The following is a 17246-nucleotide window of genomic DNA, read 5'->3' on the forward strand; positions in this document are numbered from 1 at the left end:
GGGAGATATATCCCAACTGGATACCCCAAATTACCCCAGTACCAAGAATAGGTTACTATCTTTTGAGTTGCTGGCCAATGGGGTCATATAGACCTCCAAGTATTACAACCTAACCTTCATAACTTGATGCTGAAAACCGAAGATACCACATACTTGAATCACAGAGTCATCAAGCTGGTGTTCACCTGTAAGCTTCGCCCTTTCTGGCCAGTTTCATGGTGCTAGAAGGTTCTATGCCCCGTGCTAAAGGAGAAAAGTCAGCCTCAGTCTCACCCAGCTATGAAACCTTACAAGCTACCATAGCGACTGGCCTGACAAGATAATCCCCACTGGTGCAAGAGTGGCACAAATGTTATGGGAGTAACCAACCACTTTCTAACTGGATTTAAGGTCTTATCTATGAGACAGAACTCGAACCTGTTGCTTGATAGATCATAGTCTCCAGGGGAGAACCAAATGCTAGTCTGCTAAATAGAGAACTGAGTATTAAAACTACCTTCTATGACTTATTGCTGCACTTATAGATTAGAGCATCTAAAACCCACATCAGAAGCCTCTCCTGTCAATAGATGGCAATTAGCAAAACTGGTGAGTGTGCAGAGAAAAACTGGAATGCTTAGTCCTAAGTTAGTCATTCCTACATACTCCTTACCCCAAGGCTCAGCAATCTTCACTAAAGAGAGAGTGAAAGATTGTAAGAGTTAAAGGTGCTGAATAACGTCAAGGAAAGTTTTTCTAGGTAAAACAAGAAAGATGCACATATGAACTCACAGTGAGATAACAACACGCACAAGCTCCAGCCAGAAGAAATTCCAAGACAGAAGAGGATGGTGGACTTGTAATCCTACCATTAGCTGAGGAGCTATTGGCATTTGGTAGCAGCTGGGAGAGCAAGTCAGTACTTTTTAATGCAATCCCTAGTAGGCTGACCACACACTAGCCGGACAACAAACACTGAACACAATGGGGAAAGGAAAAAAAAGAGAAGTAATCTCAACGTTGAGTGGAAAAGGACAGTAGAGAGTGAATATGTCCCAGATACACTGAAATTATTAAAAAAAACTAATAAAAATACAATAAAAAGGAAAATTCAACAAACTATTTTACACATACATAAGGTATTTTGTAGATGTATTTGTGTGTGTGTGTGTGTGTGTGTGTGTGTGTATGTACTTGTACATATGTTTTGTGTAAAAAGAGAGAGATCAGTATTTTGCTAATAGATCATCATTTTAAAACCCAGCCAGTTCATGGGGTTCTTTTTCATTTTCATACACCTATTAAGGACAGACTACATTAAAAAAAAAAAAAAACAAGGTAAACGAGAATGCTTTCAAAATTAGCAGTTTTCTGCCAAGTACTTAACAATTTAGAACATACTTACTGAAATAAGTTTATATACATATCCACATCCCTCATATCTGCTTGTAACCAGTCTTTCTTAAATCCAAGGACAAGCGTGTTTGGTTTCATACGACCAAGACCAGCAGCCTATAATATAAAATATATAAATACAACTTCAAATACAGACGATTTAACAAAGCATTTTTTTTCTTTTCTCCCCCCCCCCCCCAGATAGGGTTTCTCTGTGTAGCTTTGGAGTCTATCCTGGCACTCACTCTGTATACCAGGCTGGCCTGGAACTTACAGAGATCTGCCTTCCTCTGCCTTCCAAGTGCTGAGATTAAAGGCGTAAGCCACCAACACCCACCTTAACAAAGCAATTTTTAAAGAAATACAAGCATTTCTATATTGACAGATTTCCTGGTAAATTATACATATGAAATTGACTTCAAATTACTCATACTAAAAATACACACACACACAAAAAATAGATGTTACAATTGGAACATTTGAAAACTACTAAATTCATTTTTATGTATTAATGACATAAAATTGTGCACTTTTGCTAACCAAAGTAACACATTTAATTAAAAGAGAAAAACATAACAGTTACATTCTCCACCTCCATGATATATTTTGGTAATAGTCACTAATGCCTAGTTGTAGTCTAATGTCTGGAGTTCTAAATTCCACCACCAGGAAACTGAATTCTTTTAATCACACAAACGTTCTTTTTGAAAGCTGTTTGGTTTTTCCCACAATAGTTCAAATATTGTGAAATCTCACCAAGAGCTACAAAACAAGCCAAGCATAAGGGTGCATACCCATAATCCCAGCACTCAGGAGGCAGAGCCAGGACTGCCACAGTTTGAAGGCAGCCTGTCTACTCATGGGCTACATGACATCAGAGACAGGAAGATCCTGTCTTAAAACACACATAACACAGACCGACACACATACACAAAGAGCTGCAATTCAACATGATTAACAATTATCTCACAAAGTCCCCCCTACCCGCCCCCCACCCTGTGCCCATCTATTTTCTCAGGTTTTGTTTAAGTAAACTGAGAAATTACATCCTGGGACTGCAATAACATCTAAGTTTGGGGAGGAGGGTGTGACTTTTTAAAAACTGTAATACAGGTTGAGGAGATAGTTTGCATGAAGACCTTAGTTCAATCCCAGAAACCATGTAAAAACCCAGGCCTTGTGGCACACACTTGTAATACAGTGATAGACAGAGACAGGAAAATCTCTGGGGCTCACTGGCCGGTCAAGCTAGACAAACTGGCTGGGTCCAGGTAAAGAGTGAAAGACCCTGTCTCAAAACAAGAGGTTGGATGATATCTGGAGTTGACCTGTGGCCTAGACATACATGTCCACACACAGGAACACACACAGGAACATACACACACATACATAAATAGTGGTAAAATGTTAACAAGTTTACCATTTTAAGTGGTATTTATGTCCATAATACTTCCAAGTAGTATGCCACTATTTCATCACCCCAATCAGAAATTCTACAACTGCTGTGTAACAGTTATTCATATATATGCTCTCCCTTGTAGCCCCTTGTGACATTTAATGTACTTCTACCTAGTTACTTCATGAACAAAATCCCTGAACTCTGGTGTTTAGCTTGCTTCACTTAGTAGGCTGTCTTCTAGGTTAATTAAAAAATGAGTACAACTTTATTCCTTTCCACAGATAAATAGTATTTTATTGTGCTTAAATATCCATGTGTCACATTTGCTTAACCATTTATTTGATGATGAAGACTTCATCTGCTTATAGTTTGTACCTTTTGGCTACTATGCATGATGGTGCAATGGAACTATCTCTGTTCCTTCAGTTTTTAGGGATACATGTCAAAGGATGCAGTATAACTGACAGTCATAAGGTCATTTTAAGTTTACCTGTCTGAGGAACAACTACTTAATTTTTAGAATAACATCGATTTATACTCACAATCAGCAAAGCACAGGTTCTCATTTTTCAATGACCCCACTAACACTTGTATTTCTAAAATTATAGCTAGCCAAGTACATAGATCTAGTATCTCACTGTGGTTTTGATTTACAATCCCTTTATAACTAATGATGTTGAAAATCTTTTCATGTTTACTATGTGTATGTGTGTGCATATATATATATATATATATATATATATATATATATTGTAATAATTGCATAGTTTTTGTTATTTTTTGAAGTTTTTAAAATATATATTAAAACCTGTGGTGGTTTGAATGAGAATGGCCTGCATAGGCTTACATATATGAATGTTTTGTTCCCCATTATTGAACTGTTTGGCAAGGATTAGGATGTGTGGCTTTGGTGAGATATGTGATTGGGAGTGGGCCTCAAGATTTCAAAAGCCCAGACCAGGCCCAGTTAGTTCACTCTCTCTGCCTTGTGCTTGTAAGTCAGCAAATATGCTCTCAGCTATTGCTCCATCTCCATGCCTGCCTGCCTGCTGCCATGCTGAGAAGATGGTCATGGGCTCACCCTCTGAAACTACAAACCCACAATGAACTGTTACTTCTGTAAGTTACCTTGGTCATGGTGTCTCATCACAACATCAGTTACCAAGTTCCTTACTTATTACTAAGACAAAATTCTTTATCATATTGATTGAAATATTCTCCAGTTCAGTAAGGTGTTTTCGCATTTATTTATTTGTTTGTTTGTTTGTTTATTTATTTATTTTTGGTTTTTCGAGACAGGGTTTCTCTGTGGCTTTGGAGGCTGTCCTGGAATTAGCTCTTGTAGACCAGGCTGGTCTTGAACTCACAGAGATCTACCTGCCTCTGCCTTCCAAGTGCTGGGATTAAAGGCATGCACCACCACTGCCTGGCTATAAAGTCCTCTGCAGAAAACATCTTAATTCTGGAAATGTCCAATTTATTTCTGTTTTAAGGTTCATGCTTTTGGTTGTCATTAAAGAGATCACAACCAGGTCCAAGATCATGTAAAATTCAGTTCAGTTTTCTTTAAGTTTTATGGTTTTAGCCCTAATTTATGTTGGAGATACATTCTAATTTGCTTTTGTCTATGGTTCTAAGTGACATCTTTAAATGGTAGTTTTTTGGTTTTTTGGTAAAAGATGAAATGAATTCAAATTTTTATCAAAGACCTAGCTATGTGCTACTGACCTAAGCATTTCTTTAATTAGGGAGCAGGAAGTAAGCTACCCTGCAAGCTTACATTCATCATTCTCATGTACAAATTTCTATCTTTAAGAGATTAAGATTTTACTCAGTATTTAAAAAACCCTTTCCTTAAAGGGACAATAAAGAACACCTTCTTCCAAAACCAAATTTATCTTCTGGGTGGTGTACCCATGGAAATCCCATACTTTTTGGGGGGGTGGGGGCTGGGTGGAAGCGGAGTCAATGCTGTTGAACAGAACCAAGCATTATCTTCAAGTACAGAGGTGTTTCATAAAGTCAAGTCACAAAATAGCCAGTAAATTGTTGATGGTACAAAATGCTATGAAGACCATGTTCTTGTGGAATAAAAAGCTACCATGTCATAATGCTGTTATAATTAAAGCAGCTTGTTTGTTTGGGTGCTAGGGATTAAGCTCAGGGCCTCACAAACTAGGAAAGCATGCTACCACTGAGTTCCAGTTTCTCAAAGCTTTAACTTTACAAATAAGGAACCTTGAGATACTCTGTGCACCTAGGCATTCAATAGAATCGCTACAGTAACTCTCCCTATGATTACTCATTTTTTTTCATTTCCACATGTATCTCTTTCACATTTAAATCTTTTTCTCAGTGTAGCTATTACAAAAGAGGTATTATTTCCAGTTTCCATGAAGCAGTATGCATTTAAGAAAATAGTTTACTACTGAAAATTTATCTTTTCCAGGAACCACCTCATTAGTGTTTGATTCTATCATTGAAAGCAGTACATCACAACACAGTCACTTAGTGACATTAACCACATTCACTCTATCACTTTATACATGTGAACCGTTAATAGTAGAACAGGCTATATGGCTTTTCATTTTGTATTCCACTATTGGTAAAAATATTTCCAAATATTATAGCTATCTACTCAAATTTGGTTGAATAATACCAAGAGAAATGTATTAAACTAAGAATCATACAAGAGGTATATATATGATTTTAAATACACATTCCAAGTGGTTAGTGTTGAAAAGGTCACCTCATGGTGCTGATCTCACTTTATCATGACTTAATACATCATGGCACAATCTACTTCTGGAGCCTAACTACAGAACTGGATATAAATGCATTTTAAATAATTTTATTAATAATTCCTAAATGCTTTGGTTTATGAATTCTAGAACAAAAAAAAAGTTTTAAAAACACTGTTTGCCAGATTAAAACTGTAATCTCAGCACAGGAAACAGACACAAGAGGACCATACACTATGATTCAAGGCCAGTTGGGTCAGCACAATGAGGTCCAGGACAGCCAGAGTGACACAACAAGACCCTGTCTCAAAAACAGCCACCACCATTACCCCACTGTTTCAGCACTTGACCAGTGAAGTCTAAGAACATTTAGCAGTTGCCACATAAGATAATTCTAGGCTGAAATTCTAAGAAAGCAATTGATCTGGAGACATCATGATGTAACTTGGAATGTTCATTAAGAACAATTATCATTTTGCTATAAAAATAAAGGTTTTAAAAGGGTTTGAGTATCAGATGTCTACTGCCTTTTTCAAAAGAAAAAAGAAAACCCAAAACATAAATGAAGAAATGAACCATGCTAATGTCTCACTATTAACGTTCTCATTAGCATCTCATTAGCAAAGTAGTGATCAAATTCTGTAATTAAACCAAATGCTGGTTTAATGATAAATTCTGATGATAAAGACTAGCTAGACAGAAAGGAAGAAGAGAAATCAGAAGTTTATAGTATTTCTACTGAAAGAAATCAACTATTTAAAACCACATTGCTAGAATACAAGGCAGTGAAGAAAAACATGTACTTAACATTTTCTGATAACTACTTAAAAAACAAAAGATAACCTATTACTTATGTGACAGGTTCCCACAAGGAAAAGGGAAAACAAAGTACTTCCAGTGACATTTACCCTGAATTACTAACTCCGCAGAAGCAGCCAGCAGCACATTAGTAGAAACACTATCAGCTAGCTCTGCCACCTTTCCAGAGAGGAAGTGCTGCAGTGGCCGGGCACACTAGGCAATTACAAAAAAACGACACTGCTCTGCTTATCCGGTGTTCATCCCACGCTGAGGAAACTTTCATAATCCATGGAGGCATTTTGGTTGGATGACAAACACTAGATTATTTTGAAGTCTTGCCAGATTGCAAGGCTGTACACTACACAAGCTTTCTAGGGCAGTGGTTCTCTGACTTCTGAGGCAATGCAATTCCAGAGAGAGACTAGTGGCAGTAACATTAGTAACTTGCATCACTAGGTTACTCTTGGGCCTTACCACAAACCTATTTCACTGTGAGAGGAAATCAGAAATCTGCTCTAGTCTGTTTTCTATAAGGAAGACATTCCTCTATAAAAATTATTACATATATAAGTAGTTATTAAAATGTTTCTTAAGATTTACAAAAGCTGACAGGATTAACTTATTACGAACAATGTCACAACCAGGCACAGTATTGACACCTGAACTACTCAGTTCTTTTCATTTGTATGCAGAATTCTAGAATGACACATCTCACATTTTAATTATGTGATGTTGGCTGAAACTAATTATAATTGTGTTTAGCTACTACAAATGATGCTGCCAAGTGGCAATGATGGATTCTTTTCTAAGGTCCATCGACTCACTAGCCTAAATAAGCTAGCTAGGTTTCCAGTAACAGGTACGATTTCCCTCCTGATAAGTAGACCTTACATCTAATTAGACAACTGTTGGTTGCCTCCAACAGGTGAGTGCCCTTATGCATACCTTGTCATGCTGGTAAATTGTCACATTTCATAGATGTTGTTGTGTTGAATATTTAATAGCTTCCCTCCCTTAGCATCTTATATAGTGTTTTCTCAAACCATGGAAGCTAGACTGCAGGAAAAGAGGCTTCTGGGTCAGACCCAAATCAAATCACTAAGTCCCACATCCTAAGTGTATGGTGTCAACAGCAATAAAGGTCCACCCTCAGTCCCTGAGAGACAACCAAAGGCTCTATCGATACCCTGCTTTAGGAGTTAATTAGACTGCCCGGATTAACCATTCAAAAGATTTCTGTGCTTGGAACTTAAAACTGCTGTCTTCTCTACATGGGTAGAGGTATATGCATGAAGCCAGGTTCTTGTCCAATAGTGATGATGGCATGAATTACCACAACAGTTTAAAAATGTACAATTTCTCTTTATCTGGCAGAAGTGATCCTGGTCCATATGGGTGCAGAATTGCTTTTAATTTATTCCTGTCGTCTAGCTTTCCTCTTTTATTCCTATCTTTCACTCTTCTCCCTGTCCCATTTACTGATTTACACTACTTAAGGACACATTCTGCACTGTATTTTTCCTGCTTACACTTCAGAATTCTTATGTTCCCATGTTCTGGAGCTTTTCTTCATGTTTGTATTTCCTTTAAAATCCTTAAGGCATTAACCTTTTAAAAGATTACTGACATTTTTCACAGTCCTATCTATTTTTGGACTTGACTTAGGAAATTATTCTCTGAATGTCTTATATATTCTCCTAATTTTTAAAAGTTGCATTTTATCTCTAGACCTTTAATCCACCTTAAAAACAATAGTTTTGTTTCAATTTTCACTTAAGACAAGGTCTCACTATGTAATCCTGGCTGGCCCGAAGCTCACTGCATAGACCAAGCTGGCCAAAAGCATGGGATAATCCCCAGCCTCCAAAGTGCTGAGCCTGCAGCTGTGCACCACTGTATCTGGCTCTCTTTCTGTTTTGTAGCCATGGAAGGCCTGTTCTCACCATGTATCCCAGCCTGGTCTTCAATGGCAATCCTCAGCCTCCCAAGCACTGGGATTATATAGGCCTATATCAAACCTTGCTTCAAAATGGCTTTTGCATAGCCTTCTTCACAAGGATTTATTTCATTACGTTTTCATAAACAGCTATTATTACAAACAACCTTCTGAAAGCTGCTTGTATCACACAGTAAATTTTCTGTGAGCGGCCTCTATTTCTTCTATTTTCTGCCATCACTGAATTATAGCAATTTCCATATAACAGTGTCATAGTTACTTAACCTTCTCACTGCTTGTCCTTCCTAAAGACTGTGTGGATTATTCCGAACTAAGTTCTAGGATGCCTGCAACAGGATGGGCTCAGGACAGTGCTGGGAGCCTCATCTCATCTTTAACAGATAGTTCCAGTCAGAGCTGTTTTCACTTTCAATGTTTTTTTTTTTTTTGATTAAGTTGGTAAACATTATCTCAATTTATATCTCCCTATTATCTTCAGGACAGTAAGAATAGAGTTCAGAAGTAAACAGTTTGATCCAAAATCCAAATCAAGAAAGCAACAGCACTAACATTTAAACCTGGGACTGATTTTAAATTTCCTATTGTGGTGCCTATAGAATACATAAAGTCTAAGCTTATAACTAGCAAATAAATAGAAATACAAAAGCCAAGAAATTTTGAAAAGCCAAAATAAAGATGGCTATAGCTCAAAGTTTTAAAAACAAACCTAGTAGGTAGAAAAGGTGAGAAATATCTAACAGAAAGAGATTAATGGACTAAGATAATTTTCAAATAGGCCTTTTGTATCACTTCACACCACAAAATTTCTGCAGATTTCTAAATTACAAAAAAATTTAGTAGTTTCCTTAAAGGTATTAAAAATGATACACATTTCTATTACCATGAATAATTAAATAGAAAACACAAAAGCTTTATGCAGCTATGTGAAAAGACTCGTCACCTGCATCAAATACTGTGCACCTTCTCTCAAGTCATCTGCATGAACCGGAGCATAGAAAGCCTTCATTTTGTTTTTAATGAGCCATCGCTGATATTTTGCTTGATCAATGGACATCTCTTTCATAGCTTGTCTTCGAGGGCCCTTTAAAATATTAACAAAATTTTTATTTGAAACACAATCCCTTTAGAAAAGGTATCCTCTTACATGTGGTTTGAAAGAATGTGCTTAAATGTTGAGGTGGGAGAAGTGAAATAACAGTCTTTCATTCGCCCTGAGAGAATTCTCTCTAATACTTAAGATTATACAAAAAGGCAGAGCACTGCTGGTGCCTGGAGAAGGGAAGAAAAAAAGATTTCAAAACAAAGTATTTCAATCCTAAATTAATGAGAGAAATTTGCAATTACTGAAAATGGAAAAAAGATTACACAACACAAAGTAAAGCCTTCTATTTCTCTACAGGAAGTTTCCTAGTTTGCTTTCTGTTTGGTCTAAGTGTCTAGGTTATTAAATCACACTAACTTGAGAGTATCAGTGAAATCAGTAAGCATATATTTCTGTTATAAGACAAAAGGAAATGAGCTTTGCTAGCTCAAAATTCCACTTTGATACTTTTATGTAGCATATGAAATTTGTTAGGCACAAATTTGTAAAACAAAAATGTGGAAGTATTTAAAAGCATATATCTTAAAAATAAGTATGCCGAGGGATGTAGATATTGCTCAGTGGTTAAGAGCACTGGCTGCTCTTCCAGAAGACTCAGGTTCAATGCCAGCACCCATGTGGCAGTACACAACTGTCTGTAGTTCCAGGGGATCTGGCATCTGTACACAGGCATACATACAGGCAAAACACCAATGCACATAAAATAAAAATGAATACATTATGAAAATAAAAAGTAAGTATATAGAGAAAAACATAATCTTTCCTAAGAATGGTAATTGCCTTTTTTCTAGCATCTTCTGCACAAGGTACTGACTTCAAGAGATCAGACTAGAAACAGGGTATATGGAGTATTCCAGTTTAAGTGGGGGTCAATGCTGAAAACAAGCCCTCTACACACAAACCAAGTGTGTGCAATGCTGAAAACAAGCCCTCCACACACAAACCCAAGTGTGTGCACATGAATAACTGTGGCCTTGGCTTTGCAACTATATACGAAGAGCAACTGTTACAGGAGTTGCAATACAATGTACAACACACATTCTGGCACCTAAATAATGAAGCAGAGTTTGGGGAAAAAAACAAAAATAATACCCTAGGTTTTCTTTTCTTACCTGCCCCCCCCCAAGTCCTATCACTTATTTGTTACTCTTAAAAGACTTATTTTTAACTGGACTCAGATACACAAGTAGAAATTATCAGCGAGGACAACCTACATCTCTTGGCAATCTGTTCCTGGTATTTTTTGTTGGCTTCCCTTCATTCTCTTGGCCAAATGTTTAGCATATTCTGCAGCCTCTCATTTCCTTATTGTATTGTTTCTTCAGTGCAATGCACTGGCATTTGTCTTACAATATTCGTGAAGTAACTTGATGTTGAATCTTGGCTGCTTTGATCTTGGCTTCCTACCTTCTTTAAGGGCTTTCTGACAAAACATTTGCAGACATCATCTTTTTTTAGAGAGACTGAAAAGTTTTCAGGTTCTGCTAGCTCTTTTGGGCCCCAGATGCTGAGGCACAATAATTATCATCTAGGAATATCTCTCTCCTTTTTACAGTAATCAACTGTAAAAAGAGAACCCTTAGATTGGCATCCATGGTGCACCTCAAACAGACTGCTTCCCCTCTCCAAAATTCTCCTTCATCTATAACAGGAATGCCCACCCACTCAATAGTAGGCACACTCTGCTGTGGATTAAGACACCTTGCATCATAGGAAAACTCTGTCATTCCCACTGATGTGGACCACAAAACCCTTCCAAAAGCATCAGAGCTACTTCTGTGACCATGTGCTCCTCACAGAAAGTACCAAGTTTGTTGTCCACTTCAATGAGTTTCCAAAAGCCGATGGCCATGAAGGAGATTTTTCAGCTACACCTTGACACTGTTGGCCAAGATGTGCCACAAAAAAGGGGGGGGGGCAGTTTCTTACGAAAACAGGTGAGGCATCATTTCACAACTATTTTCAAGATCCAAAATGATTTTTTTTTAAAGCACTACTTTTTGGGTAAAAACTTATTATTTTTAGATAATTTTCATACTCCTGGTTAAAATCACAACAGTTCAAAATATCTAGATCTTTTTAAAAATGTTACTTTGTGGCACATGCCTTTAATCCCAGCACTGGGGGGGGGGGCAGAGGCAGGTGGATCTCTGTGAGTTGGAGACCAGCCTGGTCTACAAGAGCTAGTTTCAGGACAGCCTCCAAAAGCCACAGAGAAACCCTGTCTTGAAAAACCAAGTTACTTTGTGACTGTTTAAAGGAACATTTTGAAGAAAAATCTCAAAAAAAAAAAATCCTACAAATTTGCTAATGATTTCCAATCTATAAAGTCTGTAACTTACAATCCGTTTGATGAGTGAAAAAAAGTCTTACTATAGAAAACAAAACTGATACATACATACCATATGCACATGGCCACAGATCATCAAACCAACATTTTTTGTGAAGTCATGAACAAGATGAAGTAAAGCAGGGCGTGAGTTTGGAGAACCCGTCATAACAAGACACTGTGGCCTAATTTAAGACAAAATAAATAAATAAATTAGAATGCTTAGAAATTTGTTTGTTGTTTCTCTATGCACAAAGCTACAGAAGAACTTTAAGAAGAAGCAGGCTACGTGGGGCTGCAGAGGTGGCTCAGCTGTTACCAGTGTTTTCGTCTTTTTCAAGGGACCCAAGTTCCGTTCTCAGCAGCCATGTCAAGCAGGTCAAGACTACTTCTAACTCCAGTTGGCCATCACGGGCCCTCACAGACACATGCACTTGCATACAGACCCATAAATAACACCAAATGTTTAAAAAGCAAAACAAAACCTTGTAACAAATTTCATACCAGATGCCCCTCTCAAACAACAGGCAATTCTACACACTGATTTTCTAGGAATGCTACAGAAATCACCACCTTGCTTAAAAATGATATGAAATTTTTTGTCTTCAGAGGTCATAACTGTTCCAGTTAGTTCATAAATCCTGCAAAACTTACTGAGCACAAATAACCCATAATATAAACAGGTGCGTTCCATCTTACTATAATGACATCACTTATCAACCCTCAGTCTAATCTAGCTTCCTGAAGACTGTTGCAATGTAAACAAGATCAAATACAGCAGTTTGAACTACAAGTTCTATTTTAATTCTTTAATTCTAGTTAATAATGATGAGTGCCAAAATGGCACTCAAGTATCTCTGTAAACATGAGAAGGCTGCAAAATATTTAGATGTCTTAAACTATTGATTTTCGGTTGGCTGAGGAGGTACATGCCTTTAATCCCAGCACATGGGAGGCAGATCTCTGAGTTTGAGGCCAACCTGATCTATACGTAGCAAATCCTAAGACAGCCAGAAGTACAGAGAGAGACCCTGTCTTGAAAAATAAAAATTGATTTTCAGTAACTAGAAGAGGAAATCAATCTTGCTTATGTAATATTCAGGTATCCATTTTATCCACCAAAACAGATTAAATTAGTAACATCTACAATTAAACCAAAGCAAAGAACCGCTGTATTCCTAAGGTAAGGAAGGACTGGAGAGATAGATGCTCAGTGAGTAAGAGTACTTCCTGTTCTTGCAGAGGACTAGGGCAGGGTTTCCAGCACTTACATGGCAACTAACAACAGCCTGTAACTCATTTTAGAGGATTTGATGTCCCCTTCTAATTTACAGACATACATCTGGACAAAAACACAGATATACATAAAATAAAACTAAGTAAATCTTTAAAAATTTCTTTAATTCTAACATAAACACTAACTTTTAGATTAGTCTCTAAAATAATAAAAATATTAACAGACTTTTAAAAATATCGAATTGTTTAGAATTTTAGTGAAGTAGCTCAAACATCAATTCTGTCTGAGACAGAGTTACTGTGGAGTTGCCCATGGCCCAGACCGTTCAGTCCCATCTTCTGACTGTCTTGTCTCCCTTTTCAGCTTCCACAGGTGACATGAACTCTCCAGCTATAGAACATCCTCTCCACCTTCCTAGAATAAAGTAACTGAGAGCATCTTACAACCCATGAAGTTCCTCTGCAAGCCATGCTACTTAAAAGCAAGTTGTTCCCCATACGTTCATTCCTGTAAGCTAGATCATGGTGTAGTGATGACTCTGATTACAAAGACAAAACACATCTTTTAGGGGACAGCAGAATGGCAACACATAAGGAATAGTGGTGCCAAATGACCAAATCTGCCTACCTGCCATGAACCATCCATGTCTAAACATCTACCAATGCCTTCCAAGTTTAATTATTGCTTTTTAAAAAGCTTCTTGTTAGAGTAAATTAAGACTCTCCTCTAAACAACATAATCCTGTTAAAGTTATAAAACCACAACATCCATGAAAAAATACATGAGAGGAACACCACTAAAGCACTGAAAGCAATAAGCAAGCAGCAGAGTGAAGGAGCCGACCATCAGGAAACACTACATGAATGGGAGTGCTGTGAAGCTGCTGACGCTGTACCACAAGTGCAGCAGCCACGCCTCAGAGTTCACAAACCTGCAAACAGCAGTGTTAAACAGCCCTGTTAAAGAAACCTGAATCATGAACATGGCTCTCAGGCTACACAAGAAGCAAATGCACAGAGCCAAGTCACTCCCATCACTACGGCTACTTGTTAACGAGACCTCTGTGACCTAAAAGACACTGAAAATAGCTAAGGGCAAAAGTCAACAATCTAAAATAGAGGATTCAGAAGGTTGTTTATGGCAAAACTCTCCTTCCCTACCTGGCTACAGAACTCTGGTAACAAGGACATACAAACAGATTAAAATATTCCTTTCTGAAAAATCTAATCAGATCAAAAAGAAAGCCTTTAAGATGACTTAAATTCCCTGAAGAATGGCAAAGCCGCATTAATCTATGTTAAGGACTTGACTGGCAAGGCCTCACCACCAATGCAGAACCTTCCAGGTCAAGGAGCATAGATACTATATTTTAGATGAAGTTAAATTCAAGAACCCAGAGTAAAGAAAAAGGAAACAATGAGAAAGAAACTTCAAGTAACTCTTAACTTCTGACATCTTTGATGAAGGCTAGGATAAATACAAAAATTAAATATGAAAAAAAAGAGTTACTAGTTTCAATAAAACAAAAAGAGCCAAGAAAAAACAATTTACACTGTGCCTCCCCTGTCTAACATCATAAAAATATAAGTATTAAATTAACACCATAAAATGTACTGAAGTATGAGAAGAGTACATCCATGCACTATAGCCAGAATAAAGGAAAATAATGACCAAGCAAAAATGAGAATGCACAGCAACACAGATGCAGCTTTATGAAGCCAACACAAAACAAACAAGTAACAAAGCAGCCAAAGGCAGAAATTGCTGCCTATGGTATAAGAACACAGAGGATAAGGCAAGTATTAGTTTTCATGGCAAATTTTTATAGACTCTCCTCTTTGTGCTACACTTATTCTGATTCTCATAAAAAATTAAAACTCATGTCTATAATCTCAGGACTTGTGGGACAGAAGCAGGAGTACCTTATAATACAGAACAGTTGGGTTATATAAAATAGTAAACATCAAAAAACCAAACCAGGATAAAAAAAAGTCAAAAACAATACATCCAATTATAATAATAAGTCCAAACCAGTTTTTGCTGGTTTAAAATTAATTGCGACTTTTGTTCATATCTTCATTTATGTTAAACAACTCACAAAAAGAACAATTTCTAATTTTTCTGTCATAATATCAACTACCCAAAATATGCTAGCATTTAAAATTTTCTACCAGGACACTTATTCCTCCCGCAGTCTCACTTGCAAAGCTGTGGTCTCTGGGAACTTTTCATTCTAGAGAAAGGGACAGTGGGTGGGTGGGTGCTCAAAAGAGCAACATAAGGAACACCCACAAATTCTCCTTCTAAAGAGAGCAATTCTTTCTTGAAATGTATCTCCTCTTCAAAGATATTTTCTAGAACAACGTTGTGTATATTTCAGAAGCCAATGAAAGGTTATGTATGACTTGTGACAGCTAACCAACCTCATCAATTTAAGAAATACTATTTTATGAAAATACTAAGTATAAACAGGCTAAAATTTCTTAGACTTTATATGCATAAATATTTCTGAATACAGAGAAGCATCTCTCAACAGTGTTTTAATATCTGGATCTAACCCATTACTAGCAATGTATTACAGAAGTTTCAGAGATGACTAATAGACTAATGACAAAGTCATTTCCCAAGGGAAGTACAACGCACGTACTCCTTAGCCAAAAACACAGTCTTACTACTGCAAGTAGTTTCCAGTTAGTTGCTTAGAAATATGAATTCAGTATTGTTTAGTCTTAACAAAATTATAAAAATAGGTTCATCAAAACAAGTCTACGCCAGGCATGGCTGGATTCAAGCACTCAAGCAGCAGAGGCAGGCGGATCTCTGTGAGTTCAAGGGTAACCTGGCTTATACAAAGGGAGTCCCCAGCCAGCCAGAGCCATACAGTGAAACCCTGTCTCAAGCAAACAAATAAAAATTCTTATGGGGTCAATTCCCGTAACATAACCCACATAACAGTTCAAAACTATTTGCAACTCCAGTTCCAGGGAATTTAATGCTCTTTCTAGCCTCTGTGGGTACCAAGTGTGCAAGTAGGGCACAGGCATAGATACAGGTAAAACATGCATACACAAAAAAAATTTAAAGAAACTTATAGATATATAACATGAATGCTTACAAAGAGAAAAAAAAATATTTTTCTTCAAATGACAGTTCCAAAACTTTCATCACTTTTTCTAAGGACAGCATTTTTTTTTGTATGTTTGGTTTTGAATAATTAACTGTCCAAGACCATCCAAGCAAGACAGAATATTGTGTACTATTCCATACAGAATGTTACTGAAAAATGAATGGTTTAAGAATTAACTGACTAGTAACCAGAGGATGCCTCCATGGTGCCTGTTCTCCTACCTGAAGTTCTTCACATGGTCTTCCACCCCAGAAAGACGAATGGAATGCTGCAGTGCGCTCAGGTAAGTCAGGGCTTGTGTGGAGGACCCCCAGTTCACATCTGTGGGAAAACAGAGTCATGCAGTGTGATTCCAATGGCAACCATTTCAAACCCATGAGACAAACAGCAAACTGGGCAGAATTTTCATGTTTATAAGTCAATTGCTAAAGTAAACTACTATTCTATAACTTTGAATAGTTCTAGTATATAGAAGTACATTAAGACTATCATCAGATCTGTCATTGCATTTGAAAAAAGGCATAACTTAATAAATGCATGATGATGGCACTGTAGACATGTTTGCATAACTCAAAACATTCCCAACAATAAAATATTTAAAAATTATTCATTATGTAGCTGAAGACCTGAGGGGACACACTTTAAGAACAGTAAATATGTTCAAGCTATTTAAACATGAAAACGTCCTCTACTATTGAATAAAAAGGTTGGGCCTTGAATGATTTTTAAAAACACATTAATGTATATTTAATAGTATTTTAGAGGAACATTTGCTCCTAAAAGTTAAAAATATACCTCCCTTCTCCATTCATTTCTAGAGTCACCATCTGAATTCAAAAGTTCATCATTTCATATTCAGATTACATTTCATCACTGTTTAGAATTACTGTACTGTAACTACTCATCTTCTGATTTATGCCAGTGGACCAAACTCTCCTACCTTTTTTTGCCATATCTTTTTCTATATACTGAACCAATCCTAACAGCCCTTCCCCTCAAACCTTACACGGGGACCTTTCTAGACATCATCAATGTAGAAGATGACAATCACTAATTATTTCTCAGTTAAGAACATTTATACTAGCTGGGCAGTGGTGGTGCACGCCTTTAATCCTAGCACTTGGGAGGCAGAGGCAGGTAGATTTCTGTGAGTTCCAGACCAGCCTGGTTTACAAAGAG

The 17246-nt window shown here is 37.1% G+C and overlaps 1 protein-coding gene across 2 annotated transcripts in view; it reads right to left on the reverse strand.

Moving 5' to 3' along the window:
- Positions 1 to 17246, reverse strand: part of Slc12a2 (solute carrier family 12 member 2) — a 75311-nt gene that overhangs the window by 22050 nt on the left and 36015 nt on the right. For both annotated transcript variants that reach the window (XM_035440139.1, XM_027400937.2), the window contains 4 exons: positions 16289 to 16388; positions 11777 to 11888; positions 9213 to 9353; positions 1385 to 1491 (listed from right to left, as the gene is read on the reverse strand). In XM_035440139.1, the coding sequence (XP_035296030.1) occupies positions 1385 to 1491; positions 9213 to 9353; positions 11777 to 11888; positions 16289 to 16388 (460 nt within the window). The remainder of the gene's footprint in view (positions 1 to 1384; positions 1492 to 9212; positions 9354 to 11776; positions 11889 to 16288; positions 16389 to 17246) is intronic.

The sequence above is a fragment of the Cricetulus griseus genome, chromosome 2 (assembly GCF_003668045.3).
Source record: "Cricetulus griseus strain 17A/GY chromosome 2, alternate assembly CriGri-PICRH-1.0, whole genome shotgun sequence".
Classification (NCBI taxonomy): Eukaryota; Metazoa; Chordata; class Mammalia; order Rodentia; family Cricetidae; genus Cricetulus; species Cricetulus griseus.